Here is a 12,989-nt window from a genome sequence, read left to right as displayed (position 1 = left end):
CTTTTGGAAAGCTTTCAATGACATGTGATTTTGATGAAACGTTTCAAAGATATTTCTGAATGATTTCAATTTTACATTTCAATATTAGTTTCCAAGTTATCTTTCGGAAAGCTTTCTGAAACTTGTTTTGCTGTGTGGGAAAGTAACAGTTACATAACTGTAAATTAAAATTTCCTACTCAACAACATAACTGTTACATAACACGTGTGTTATGTAACAGTTATATTGTTGAGTAAGAAATTTTAACTTACAGTTATACATATAACTGTTACTTTGTGTTTGCTGGGGTGGCACTATCTAAAGTTCCAAGAATTGGATTTCCGAGAATTTCCAAATTCAAATCGCGAAATTCGAGAAAATGGCAAAGTATCAGGAGAACATGATCAGCAAAGAGGTGGCACTATCACAAATTCCAAGAATTGGATTTCCGAGAATTTCCAAATTCAAATCGCGAAAATCGAAAATCGCAAAACTGGCAAAGTATCAGGAGTACATGATCAGCAAAGAGGTGGCACTATCACAAATTCCAAGAATTAGATTTCCGAGAATTTCATTCTTCAAAACGCCAAATCGAAAATAGCAAAAATGGCAATGTATCAGGAGAACATGATCAGCAAAGAGGTGACACTATCTAAAATTCCAAGAATTGGATTTCCGAGAATTTTCCCATTCAAATCGCGAACGTCGGGAATTTTTCTTTTACCAAATTTCCTCCCAAGTATAGTTTTTAAATTATAAAAAGACATAGTTACGACGTGTATGGTGTGGTGATAAAATACCATCAGATTGACATTGATTGGAAACGATTACTAGATTATATGTTAATATTATAAAAAATAATAGAACATTTATTAAAAATGTCTGACAACAAATCGGATATTTATGAACAACGCGATAGAATTATATAGACTTTTTCTTAATTCTATCGAATCTTTTAAGCAGGGTTTACAATTACAATTAGTTAAATAAGAAGTATTTTAAAATAAATTGAATAAACATGTATCATTATAACAGTTTCTCAAAAATGTTGGAGGAACTATGATAATACTGCGCTTTTGAAACAGGGCCGTTCCTGATACACGCCCCACTATCGAGAAGTAAACTGACCGTCGCTGGAGTGCGCGCGGCAAGGGGACAAAAGTAGGCGTTAGTCTCAAAAATCCGACCAGAAGTGTAAATAATTCCTAGCACTGAATTATACACATAATCATATTTGGTAAATATAAGAGTATCTAGAAATTTTCATAAGTTTTATTGTTTTTTCATATAAACTTGCATTATAAATACACGATGTCAGTACAATTGATTACAAAGTCGTATGCACTGCTGTAGTTTAAAATTGTTTCTTGAAAATCTTTTAATTTTTTAATGGAATCTTTATGTACTTTTAAATTCTTTTTTTTGTATCTTACTGCCGTAATCATTTTATTCAAAGTGTAATGCAACCAGAGAACATTCGTATATGGTTCGAATTTCTGCCAATTATTCCTGCACACATAATAAAAATAAGAAATAAAGAAGTAAACAACGTAAATACGACAATTATAAGAAATGAAACGTATGCAACTTACTGAATTTTGTCGCGCATAAGACGATAAATTTCAAATTGATATTCGCCATGTGCAGTAAATAAAGCTGGGTCTAGTGCAAGATCATTATACATGCAGTAACCTTGATATAACATCCTCGATAGTGTAAAATCTATTATAGACACCTTGAGAAAAATTCATTAAGATCATACATCAAAATTGTAGCGGAAAGTTCTCTATTATGAGATATGTTTCTAGTATGAGACAGCATATTTTCAACACCCAAATTCAATCACAAATCTTCTTTACAACAGTTACGCCATCTAACAATGAATTCTTCGCTAAACAGATTTCGCTGTAAGGGTGATAAATTCATGGAATCAACTGACGATGTCTATTAATTTAGTAGAAACCACACTATCTCATATTAAAATCCTATCTCATAATAGGGGACTTTCTTCTAATAGTATTTGAAATAGTTTTTGTAAAACACACCTTTACACCTTTGCTAGGAAACCTGATTTCTCTTCCGTCAAGGTTGTAATTTATATACGGTTCCTTTGTTCTCGATACTAATACATTACCCCAATGCAAGTCTCTATGTTCAAATTCGAGTGCTCTTTCTGCACTTGCTAATGCTAATGTTATCTACAAAACATTAACAAATTAAAATACTAATAAGTGAATAACTAATTAAACATAACTTTCGGAAAGTGGTAAATGTACACAATCAACCTGTAAAAACAGTGCATAAGCCTCTTCTGCGGTTTGGAAAATAAAGGCTTCAAGATCTTCCCCACCATGGCCGAGTTCAAGAGCAATATATAATTGATTTTCACCTAACATCGATGGACAATCATTATCAGATGTTTTGTCATTATCATAAATATTCCACAGTTCTATAAGTCTCTCTGGATATTTTCCTATAATACAGCTGATACTTTTAACTTCTACAAATCCATTAGTTTTGTATGTAGCATGTAATTTTAGATCATCCAATTCTCTGAAAATATTGTTTTTCATGATTTTTGTCAACAATGCCACCAATATTTGCATACACTTGACCCACGCAATAAATTAACTCACTTTGCAATTACAATTTCTGACAATATTTCACTGAATTTCTTTTGTCGCTCACCATTGACCAACTGTTCGTTTTCTATAGGAATAATTTTTATAACAGATTTGTTACCATCGCGCTCATGAAGAAAAACTTCTCCATAAACTCCTTCGCCTATTTTGTGGCAATGTTTCAAATACCTGCCAATAGGAATTAATGCAGTTTATACTAGAAGTTAGTATTGATATATCTTTACAAATATATACAAATATCTACATACGAATCTGGAAAACGATCAGCAAAAGGCACATAACAGTTTTGTGAGCATCTCTGTAAGACAATGTCTCTTGCAGCTGTGGAATGACTGATAATTTGATCATTATGTATCAACGATTCTTCTTGATCTGTAAATATTCGTTTTATTTATATCAATTAATATAATAACATTCTGTATAATATATAAATATGTAATGTTGTAAAACAAGTAAGTATAACAATATGTGAATGAAAATACTCACGTGATAATTTCAAATTTGGAGATTTTTCTGGTGTTATTCTAAATGCTTCAAGAAATGAAGTATCTTTGATATCATGCTTGGTGCTTGTACTATTAAGTACAACTCTCACTGAGATCCTTTTAGAAAATTTAGCATGATTTGCTAATTGCAAGTTAAATTTCTTACACTCATTACTGTTGAATGATGAGATATTTGTTGTACTAAGTGTGTCACTAGATAGATGTGTATCATCTTTGCCTGTTTTCAAACAACTTTGGAAAATTCCTGTATGTAATAATCATTACAATTTTATTAGTTGTCCTGTCACAGTGTAATTATTAGATTATAAATACTATAAAGCCCAGTGTTGGGAGTTACTTTACAAAAGGATCTAGTTACAGTTACAGTTTTTTCGCTAAAAACGTAACCAGTTACAGTTTCGAGTTACCAATTCTGAAAAGTAACACGTTACAGTTACAGTTACTCATAAAGTAACAAATCGTTACTTTGCAGTTACTTTCTTGCAATGAAAATAAAAATGTCAAATCTGCATTTAAATTGTAAAGCGTGGATAAAGGCGTTTATGCACAAATGCAAGACCTAATGCGATCTGTGGAGGTTGAAAACATATATAAAGTAACTATTAATGTAACTATTAAGTTAGTTACTAGTTATCGAAAAAATGTAACTGAGTTAAGTTACAGTTACAGATGTAGAGACAGTAACGAAGTTAAGTTAGAGTTACCAAAAGGAAGTAACTGTAACTGTAACTTCGCTGCAAGTAACGAGTTACTTCCCAACCCTGATAAAGCCTACCCATTTACTAAAGACTGTAAAGGTTATATTACTGAAACTCTTCTTTTGTACTCATTCAGTCTCATTATAAAAATGTATTAAATCTTAAAATGTTGCCACTTAAAAAATTTTGCGACATAAACATCAAAATTGAAAAATTAATTACAAAAATCATAAGACACCTCTTATCATATTTGTTCACAAGATGTTATTGGTTAGTACCTCTAGATGAAACTTTTGTTTAATAAATTACCTTCAGCTGTTTTTCAGGCAGAAATATAAATATTCAGAATCGGAATACATTTACAACGATGTTAGCGCGCTGACAAGTCGAGATATTAGCGTTTTTATTAATCCAAACCTAATAAGTATACACACGTTGGGGTCGTAATAAGATGCGTAAAGAATAATTAGTTGTACTCTTATTAGTCTTATTGTTAGATTAATAAAAACGCTAAATCTTGAATATGGGCCTTAATCTTAACATATGAATTTAAGCTCATACATATACAGCAAATATACAGGGTGTTATGCAATATCCGCCTCACTTCTTATTTATGGATAGAGCGGACTAGACTGATTGTGAGTCGAAAAGTCCTGCACCATTTAAAAATTTTCGCAATAGTTAACGAGTTATTAATTATTAAAAAAATCGCTATCTTAGCCCGACCTACCGCCTAATCGAAACCTATTACACAATAGGAAAGCACAGGCAATAGGAATAAGGAATAGAAATACGGAATAGAAACCTACGTAATGCCAAGATACAATGGCCGCGTTCAGCAGACACAACAGTTGAGTGAGCGCTCAGTACGATTGGTTAATACTTTTAGATCCAGCCAATCATATTAAGAAATCATTGAGCGCTCACTCAACAATTGTACCTCCTGAACGTGGCTAATGACTGCATTCAGCAGAAGTTAGCGCTTGCTAAGCGCTTTGCGCTCATTGGATTATACTTTCAGATCTGTGCTGAAATAGAGCTATTCTTCTAGATCTATCCAATCAGCATAAAGCGCTTATTAAGCGCCGACTTCTACTGAACACAGCCAATGATTCGTTAGCAATAGGAGTGCTGTCCAATCATCTGTATTTTGAAACCACGTGCCTGTCCAAGTCTCAACTGTGATTGGTGAGGTAGGTCAGGCACAGGGAATAGGGAACAGAAATCCAACGCGTCGGAAATTCTGTTCCTATTGCCTATTCCATATTCCATTGTGCGTCGATGCATGGTTTTTGGTAAGTTGGAATTTAGTTATTTCTGCTGCTTGTGTTATTCCCTGTTCCTATTGCCTGTGCTTTCCTATTGTGCGATAGGCTTTAATCGGGTTTAATAACATCTGTAGTTATAAAACTGGCCAATCACAACTATTCCTCAAAAGAATGGAATGACTGCGATTGGTCAGCCCCTTAACTATGGTTGTTATTAAATCCGATTAGAGTGCCGTGTAAACATAGACGCTGTTTCTCGCTGGTATAAGTCAATAAGCACCTAAATTCACATGTGTTAAGACAGTACATACTAATGTTATCTATGTGGTAAAAGTACACGGTCTGTTATAAAAATAATTAGAAAATATGTAAAACAAAAATTATTTTTTAAATTATGTATATAAATTTTTATAAAAAACGCGATTATTACAATTTTATTTTTATAATTATCTAATACAAAAACTTACCCTGTTTCTGCATTTCCAATACATCTCGGACGCTGTGCCTCCACTTTTTCCCCTTTCCAACACTTAATTTGTCCAAATCAGATTCATCGTTTATATTGTTTAATATTGACAAAGTTCTAGCCCAATACTTGCCCGGTTTTAAAATGACGGACTTGTCCATTTGTTTATTTATACTATTGTATCGAGTTGTGCTCTTGAACAATGTAGAATGATCGAGAAACGAATTTATTGCATTTTTAGAATGCTCGGAATTATATGCCGACTGAACGTTAGAAATATTTTTATCAGTTGCGATACGAGATATCTCGTTATTTGATTGTGTGGCCTCGTCATTTGAACTATAGGAAATGTTGGACATGTGCCATTTAGGATATTGCATTCTCCTTCCTATTCTGATTGGATCTTGCAATCGTGTAAGCAGCACACAAGCATCATCAATGTTATTGTCTCGATTCTCACCGGATAACACACTGTCTCTACTTATGTTAATAGTTTCATCCTTATGTGAACCGTTCTCACAAACAGATTCTATAGCATTTATTCTTGTAGCTTGTTCATTATCGCCCACCAATTGCTCTTGTTGTTCATCAAATAATGAACGTGATTGATCAGTACTCATAGCAGATGTGTTCTTTGAGGAATACGGAATTTTTGTCTCAACATTGCATTCTGTTTCATATTTTGGAGTAATAGCTACACGAATATTGTTCTTACGAGAAGTTATTCCGTTCTCAATGGCAGAATCTGTTGACACATGTGATTGTTGGCGCAATAGAATTTGCGTTTGTTGTTCCTGTACATCTTCAGGATCGAGTTTGCAGTATTCCGCAATCGAAGACCGAGAACCTTTTTGATCAACGTTGGTAATATCTTCTTTTGCAGTTATTACTGATTCCCGAGTCCATTGTAATTTGTCACAAGTATTATAATTAATAGGTGAAAAAGTTACTACACTGATGGACGGTTTGACTCGTTTGCCAATAGGAGTGCTGGAAATTATATCTTGCTCTTTGTTACTTGATACTGTAAGTAAAGTATTTGTATACAATTTTGCATTATGCAATATATCTTGCTTGTTCTCTGTAATCTTTTCGCGATTTGAAATATAATTTTGAACAGTGCAAGGATTTAATTTAACAAAACATGGCTTGATGACTTGTTGATAATTTGCCGTACGCTTGAAATCTGCGACGGAGTCATTCGTTCCAATTGACTTGTTTGGTGACGTAATCTTTTCGTTGCTTTTTAAAACATTTTGGTGCAAACGTTCATAGTTCTTGTCACATAAAATATCATTTATATATGAGACATCTCTCGAATTATCTATAGCGTTACAATTTACATAAGATACCTGTCCATTGCACACACGTCCAGATTTGGGTGTATTTTTTAGTATCTTTTTCTTTTGTACTTTGTTCGCTCGTTTCTTCTGTCCCTGCATATTAATACATATTATATTAAAAACAAACTTAACTTGTTATTTTTCTAAATTGTATGTACCTGTGATTTTCCCGACTGTTTTTCTTGGCCTCTGGCTCTTGATCTTATTCTCTTTGTTAATGTTCCTGCGGTAATTGTAACCTCTGGTTCACGTCTGTTTCGCTTTTTACATTTATGAACTAATTTTTTACTAACATACGTTGAGTCATTATTGCACATAAAAACATCTGATGTAAGAGCTTTTATATTTGTTGTATCATTAATATCACTGCCGCTACTACTGCCTTTCCATGAATTATTTTGATTTGTATCCAACGGCATAGGAGGGACACTGTATTAAAATAAATTTTCAATATATGCATATACATATGCGTATACATGTGTACACAAACATACAAAATACGTGTATCAAACAGAAAAGTAGTAAATTTCACATTGAAATTGAACATTTTACAAAATTTACTGTATTACAATCTTTTCTTACACCGCTCCTTTGGCGATTCTGTCAAATGTTGTCTCAAATGGATCGTGATTTAAGGAATCATTACACGTTCCACTTTTTCCAAAATGATTGTTTTCCACAAAACTATATTTTTCACTTGATATGGCAGATAATGTTAACAAACCAGCAACAGGTCTCTTTGTAGTTTTTCTCTGATAAGTTCGAATTGGTTGTTTGCGATTCATTGTTTCACCTAAAGATAAAAATATCAGCTTTAGTTTAGAAATTCTTTTAGATTTTTAGAACATAAACAAGTTTGCAAAAATTAAAACAAACGATAAAATTAACGTTATTGAATTTATTTACGATTTAAAACGACCAAGACTTACGAAAACTTCTTTTACAAAGCGCTCTCTCATAAATGTGCAATTTTCAGAAAATAGTCGAAACTGTTTCGAGGTTTTTTTTCTTTCCTTCGCCTTCCTCAACTAACGAGCTTATTTCAAAGTAATAACGACAGATCTAGCCCATGGCACTCGACTCACACACTGAGCCGATACGGCATAATAACACAGACATAATGTTAATAATGTAAACAAGTAAGACCGGTAAAACTAAACGTGAAGTGTACCTTTCAAGACTGGACTCACGCTTTGACAGAAAGCAGAAGCCAACTGGAACTCGCGTTGACGGTAGACAGCACACTCTGCTGGCAGAAAGTAGCAACTACTAGCGAGAGTTCTGATTGGTTTTTAGATTTCTGCGAAGACCATGTACGTATGTACACACGGTATGTACACAGGTTGACGCTCCTATGTAAAAGCACCTTAAGGGGCTTAAGGACCTGACATCATACTGAGAACCATATGAACGCAAGAAAAATCGTTGCTGTCATTCCCTGTGATCGAGTGGAGTTACAGTTGCGGGCTCACAGAAATTTGATAGTTAAATTTGTAAGAGATAACGAAAAAATGGCTCACGTGGATCATATTTTCCAACCGCACGCAGCTACTGTTTCAGAAGATATGACGCCAGATTGGCTTAGTTCAGAACAGAGCACAGGGGTGAGTTTTTAGGTTTTAGGTTATAATGACTTTGCAAAGTCGGATTGTTTAGCTCTGACAACTCAGAGCTGAAGAAAAGTATTTTTATGAGCTTTAACTAAAAAATAGAGAAATATATTGTATCTAATGATTGAAGTAAATTTTCCGTCTTGAAATGTTGATTTTAGTTTTGCTGATACTCTGAATATTTCTTATGTATACTTTGAAGAATATGTTGCATAGTGAAAGCATAAAATTAAGTAAATACTGGTAAATGTATATATTTACTTAACATAGTGAAATAGAAATAAAGAACAAATTAATGTTGGAAAGAATTATTCAACGACGTTAGGCTGGCAGATGTCTTTATTCATTAGATTCCAACGTTTCGACCGTACGGGCCGTTGTGGTCCTTTTTAAGGAATTAGATGTTCTACAAGTTAACAGGACATTGCAATTTGGAAATTGTATCGATTACATCATGAATTCAGTCAGATTGTATCTACTTACAAATAATATATCATCAAGGGTACATCAAAAGAAACGGTCTAATATTCTAAAATTTTCTTTCTACTATTAATTAACTACTGGCGACTTACACTCTTTCGTTGAGAAATTAATGTGTTGTTAACTACGATTAGTAAATATATACATATAATTATTAACTAGATATATGTTCGCTAGAATACTTGAGAAAAAGTGCTGATATAAATTATTTACAAATTGTATATTTATGAATAAATAACTTATTATGTAGCAGGCAGTTTAATATTTTTTTAATTTGATGTGAATAAAAGAACAGAAGCATGAATTATATGACATCTAAAACAAATAGTCACAAACATAAAGAATTCTTTAAGAATAGACAGATTGTTCTTATATTACTTAATAAAATATTTTTGCTATTATATTTGCTATTATATAAACTTTTGTTAAATTAAAATAATATGTGCAGCATGTTTGCTAGTAAAAATATCGATTGTTTTATCTTTCAATACTTTTCTTGATTAAATTAGTATTATATAAATTTAATAGTAAATCTGTACAATTAATTATATATTTATATGTTATACACTTATTTCAAATTATTTGGAAAGTTCTGCATTTATCTATTACGCATGTGTGTATTGATGTGTGTATGTATAAAAGAGAATATTTATAAAAAAAATTATCGCATCTGAAAAGACAAAATGACTCGGAAATAGATAAACGGGTGAACAAAACAATAAGATTGGCAGCTTCTATAAGTAAGATACATATTTGTCGTTCATATTTACACATTTTTCTGTTACTTACAAAATTTTATTCAAAGATCTGCAAAGAAGATTACAGGTTTATTACACGTCTCCTTATCTTAATTTATGAATTCACAATGATCTCCTTTTACGCCAGGTGATGCAATGTTTAAAGTTGTCTTACTGTCTATTTATAGACGTCAATCATGGCATGTGAGTTTAATGGTGGCGTGGTAATAGGTGCTGATTCTCGAGGTACAACGGGGTAAGGTATAATTTTTATCAATCGACAATTCTCCTATATAACTTTTTATGTAAAAATATTTTACTTTTTTAGAGCTTACGTCTCCAACCGCTTTGCCGATAAACTGACGAGAGTGACAGATTATATTTATTGTTGCCGTTCCGGCTCGGCGGCAGACACACAAGCAATTGCTGATGTTGTAGCTTACCACTTAGGATTGCACCAGTAAGATATCAAAGGACATCTGTAAATTTATTGTGTCCAATTTGTCGATAATGTCACTTTTTCAGGATGGAGCTTGGAACGCAGCCCTTGGTGGAAACTGCTGCTAATGTATTCCGTGAAATATGCTACAACTATCGAGATTCCCTGATGGCTGGGATTTTAGTCGCAGGATGGGATAAGCAAAAGGGTGGCCAGGTTTATAGCATTCCCATAGGTGGTATGTGTGTGAGACAACCGATCTCGATCGGTGGTTCCGGTTCGACGTATGTGTACGGCTATGTGGATGCCCAATACAAATCCAATATGTCGAAAAATGAATGCCTCAAGCTGGTAGAGAATAGTAGGTATCCAAAAGTTGGAGAGATTTATCAGTTTACGTACTAATCGCTTTAATGCTTCTTCCAGCGCTTGCATTAGCCATGGCTCGTGATGGTAGCAGCGGCGGTGTGATACGAACTGGTGTGATTACAGAGAAAGGAATTGAGAGAAAGGTCATCCTGGGCAATGAATTGCCGCGCTTTTACGAAGGGTGAAGATTATCATTCAATGTTTGTCGTAATATGTTTAATGTAAGGTATATATTTATGCGAGATATATGTCGCATTTGCTAATTAAAATTAATGAAAAGTTTACTCGATGTTTTTCTTTTATTTCTTGATATTTACCCTGAAAATAAAAATATAAATGTTCTTGTTCTACTAACCTAACAAAATACAGTGATATTTGAAAGTTTCTGATTGATTACACAGGTCTACAAGGGTCATGTTGATGGAATGAAACCAAGTGCACTTTATGTAATTTTGGTCGCTGAATTCGAATCTAGCCTCCGTTTCTCCTATCACGTCAGAATTTTTAGATATGGCCCATTTTTGATCCTAACATCCGAAAACACCGTTTTTCCAACTTTACCGCTAACGTCTTCAAAACGGAACGTGATTAAAAATTGCCGACCATTCTTGAAATCAGCATAGAAAACTGAGTAGAAAACATGCGTCATGATACACTTTACTCTATCAGTTACAAAATGCCTAGGGGCAAACTTGAATTTTTCCGTTTTTTTGCTTAAGATAAAAAATGGGTCATATCTAAAAATTCTAACGTGATGGGAGAAAACGGAGGCCAGATTCGGATTCAGCGACTAAAATTACATAAAGTGCACTTGGTTTCATTCCATTAACATGAAATTGTTGAAAATTTGTAGACCTGTGTTATTAATTCGTGCTAATCATTTAGTAATACTGATCGTACCAAAATATTGCTGCTATTTTATATTTCAATTATGAGATATTTTTAGGTGTTTTTGCACGAGAGATTTTATATTGAAGGATATGTTGGAATCGCGGCCCTCAATTTAACTAAACATATCATCCACTAAATTTAGGTCATATTATCCACTTGCGGGTCTCCTAACTGCGAAGTATACCCGTCGGTCATTCGTTTTGTACTCCATACTTTATGCCCATTGTCAGTTTAATTAGAAGATTGTTGCAATGACACTATCGTGATGCGCGTAATCGCGCTGCGACGCTCCGAACTCTCAAGTTCCGCCACAGTTCGCGTGATCTTCGTCAAGGTAGTCGTCTCTTGGCTACCGCGGTAGATTCATCATCTTCGGTGTGTGACATGCGCCAATCAACATCGTTAGCTAATGATCCGATCGTTCTAATGTAATTCTCACATTATTGTCTTATGCACATTTATATTTTTTAAATGTGCATAAACTTTCGGTTTATCTTATACGTCTGCGAAATACAATCTCTAATTAATTAATTTTTATACGAGTGATAATTTCAACATTTGAATTTGTTTTTCTTCATTGACGCGATAAGGTGATTTAAGTGGGGCATAAAATCGTCGGGACAGAATCGTCAAGCCACAAGTTATACCAGAAGGTAAAGGTTTATTTTGTAGATATTTTAATATTGTGACATACAAATACAAATTTCTGAGAGAGAAATACAAATAAAAAATGTGAGCAATTCTCGAAAAAGGTTTTTGCTCGTCTTATTCCCGCAAAGATGTCTACATCACAAATCACAAGAGTTCTAGTATTAATCACAGTTTTATGACTTATAAATAACGAGATGACGTGTTAAACAATATCCATTTTGTAAATTGCTCTTATGTTACTTAAAACTAAATTTTCGAGACATTGCGTTACTAATTGTAAGATAATAAGATTAAGGGTTAATGCCATTCTAGCGCCCGAAAAAACAGTCTAATTTTGACATTCTTTTATGGAAATACATAAATGGAATACAAAATTTGTTGAAAGACCTTTATTGTACATACTTTGAAATGTATTCGCAAATTATTTTTCAATTTGTTTTACAAACTGGCAGTGCCAAAATTCAGCAAAGAAAGTCTGTTCTCACGGATAGTGTCCCGCAGCCGGAAAGATTTCTCCTCCAATTTTTGACTTGGAACAAAAACCAAAAGTGTTAGTGTTTTATATAAAATTAGCTCGGGAAGTATGTACGGAAATTAAAAAATACCGGTTTTTGTAAAAGTGGTACGTTTGAAAAAAAGTTTCATTTTTAGGTAAAAACCTTTTTCACCATTTTTACATAAACGGTACTTTTAAATTTCCGTACGTACCTACATTTCGAGCTAATTTTATAGAAACACAAACATTTTTGGTTTTTCGTTCCAGGTCATAAATTGGAGAAAAAAATCTTTTCGACCGCGAAACAGCATCCGTGAGAAGAGGCTTTCTTTGCTGAGCTCTGACGTCATCAGTTTGTAAAAAAAATGAAAAAATTGTGAATACATTGCAAAGTATTATGTATACACCCATACA

General features: G+C 33.4%; 2 protein-coding genes across 3 annotated transcripts; one reads left to right on the top strand and one right to left on the bottom strand.

The window, feature by feature from the left end:
• Positions 1-1,233: 1,233 nt before the first annotated feature.
• Positions 1,234-8,115, bottom strand: LOC105558953. Of its 2 annotated transcripts, none has more exons than XM_012006922.1 (11): positions 7,832-8,115; positions 7,485-7,695; positions 7,061-7,331; positions 5,561-6,995; positions 3,108-3,371; positions 2,870-2,993; positions 2,616-2,789; positions 2,265-2,532; positions 2,025-2,177; positions 1,572-1,714; positions 1,234-1,488 (listed from the first exon to the last, which is right to left on the bottom strand). In XM_012006922.1, the coding sequence occupies exons 2-11, from the start codon at positions 7,685-7,687 to the stop codon at positions 1,278-1,280; spliced, it is 3,246 nt and encodes a 1,081-aa protein (XP_011862312.1). In that variant the 5' UTR covers positions 7,688-7,695; positions 7,832-8,115; the 3' UTR covers positions 1,234-1,277. The 2 variants fall into 2 exon arrangements, 1 of the variants encoding a protein (XP_011862312.1); XR_001008711.1 differs by having other exon boundaries at positions 1,405-1,488; positions 1,572-1,701.
• Positions 8,116-8,278: 163 nt separating this feature from the next.
• Positions 8,279-10,821, top strand: LOC105558952 (proteasome subunit beta type-6-like). The gene is made up of 5 exons (XM_012006921.1): positions 8,279-8,506; positions 9,918-9,985; positions 10,058-10,189; positions 10,255-10,529; positions 10,595-10,821. Exons 1-5 carry the CDS (start codon positions 8,309-8,311, stop codon positions 10,720-10,722), a joined length of 801 nt encoding a protein of 266 aa, XP_011862311.1. The 5' UTR covers positions 8,279-8,308; the 3' UTR covers positions 10,723-10,821.
• The last annotated feature ends 2,168 nt before the right edge of the window (positions 10,822-12,989 follow it).

Source organism: Vollenhovia emeryi, unplaced genomic scaffold, assembly GCF_000949405.1.
Source record: "Vollenhovia emeryi isolate VEMERY1.0 unplaced genomic scaffold, V.emery_V1.0 DF939302.1, whole genome shotgun sequence".
Lineage (NCBI taxonomy): Eukaryota > Metazoa > Arthropoda > Insecta > Hymenoptera > Formicidae > Vollenhovia > Vollenhovia emeryi.
This window is presented reverse-complemented; position numbering and strand designations above follow the sequence as displayed.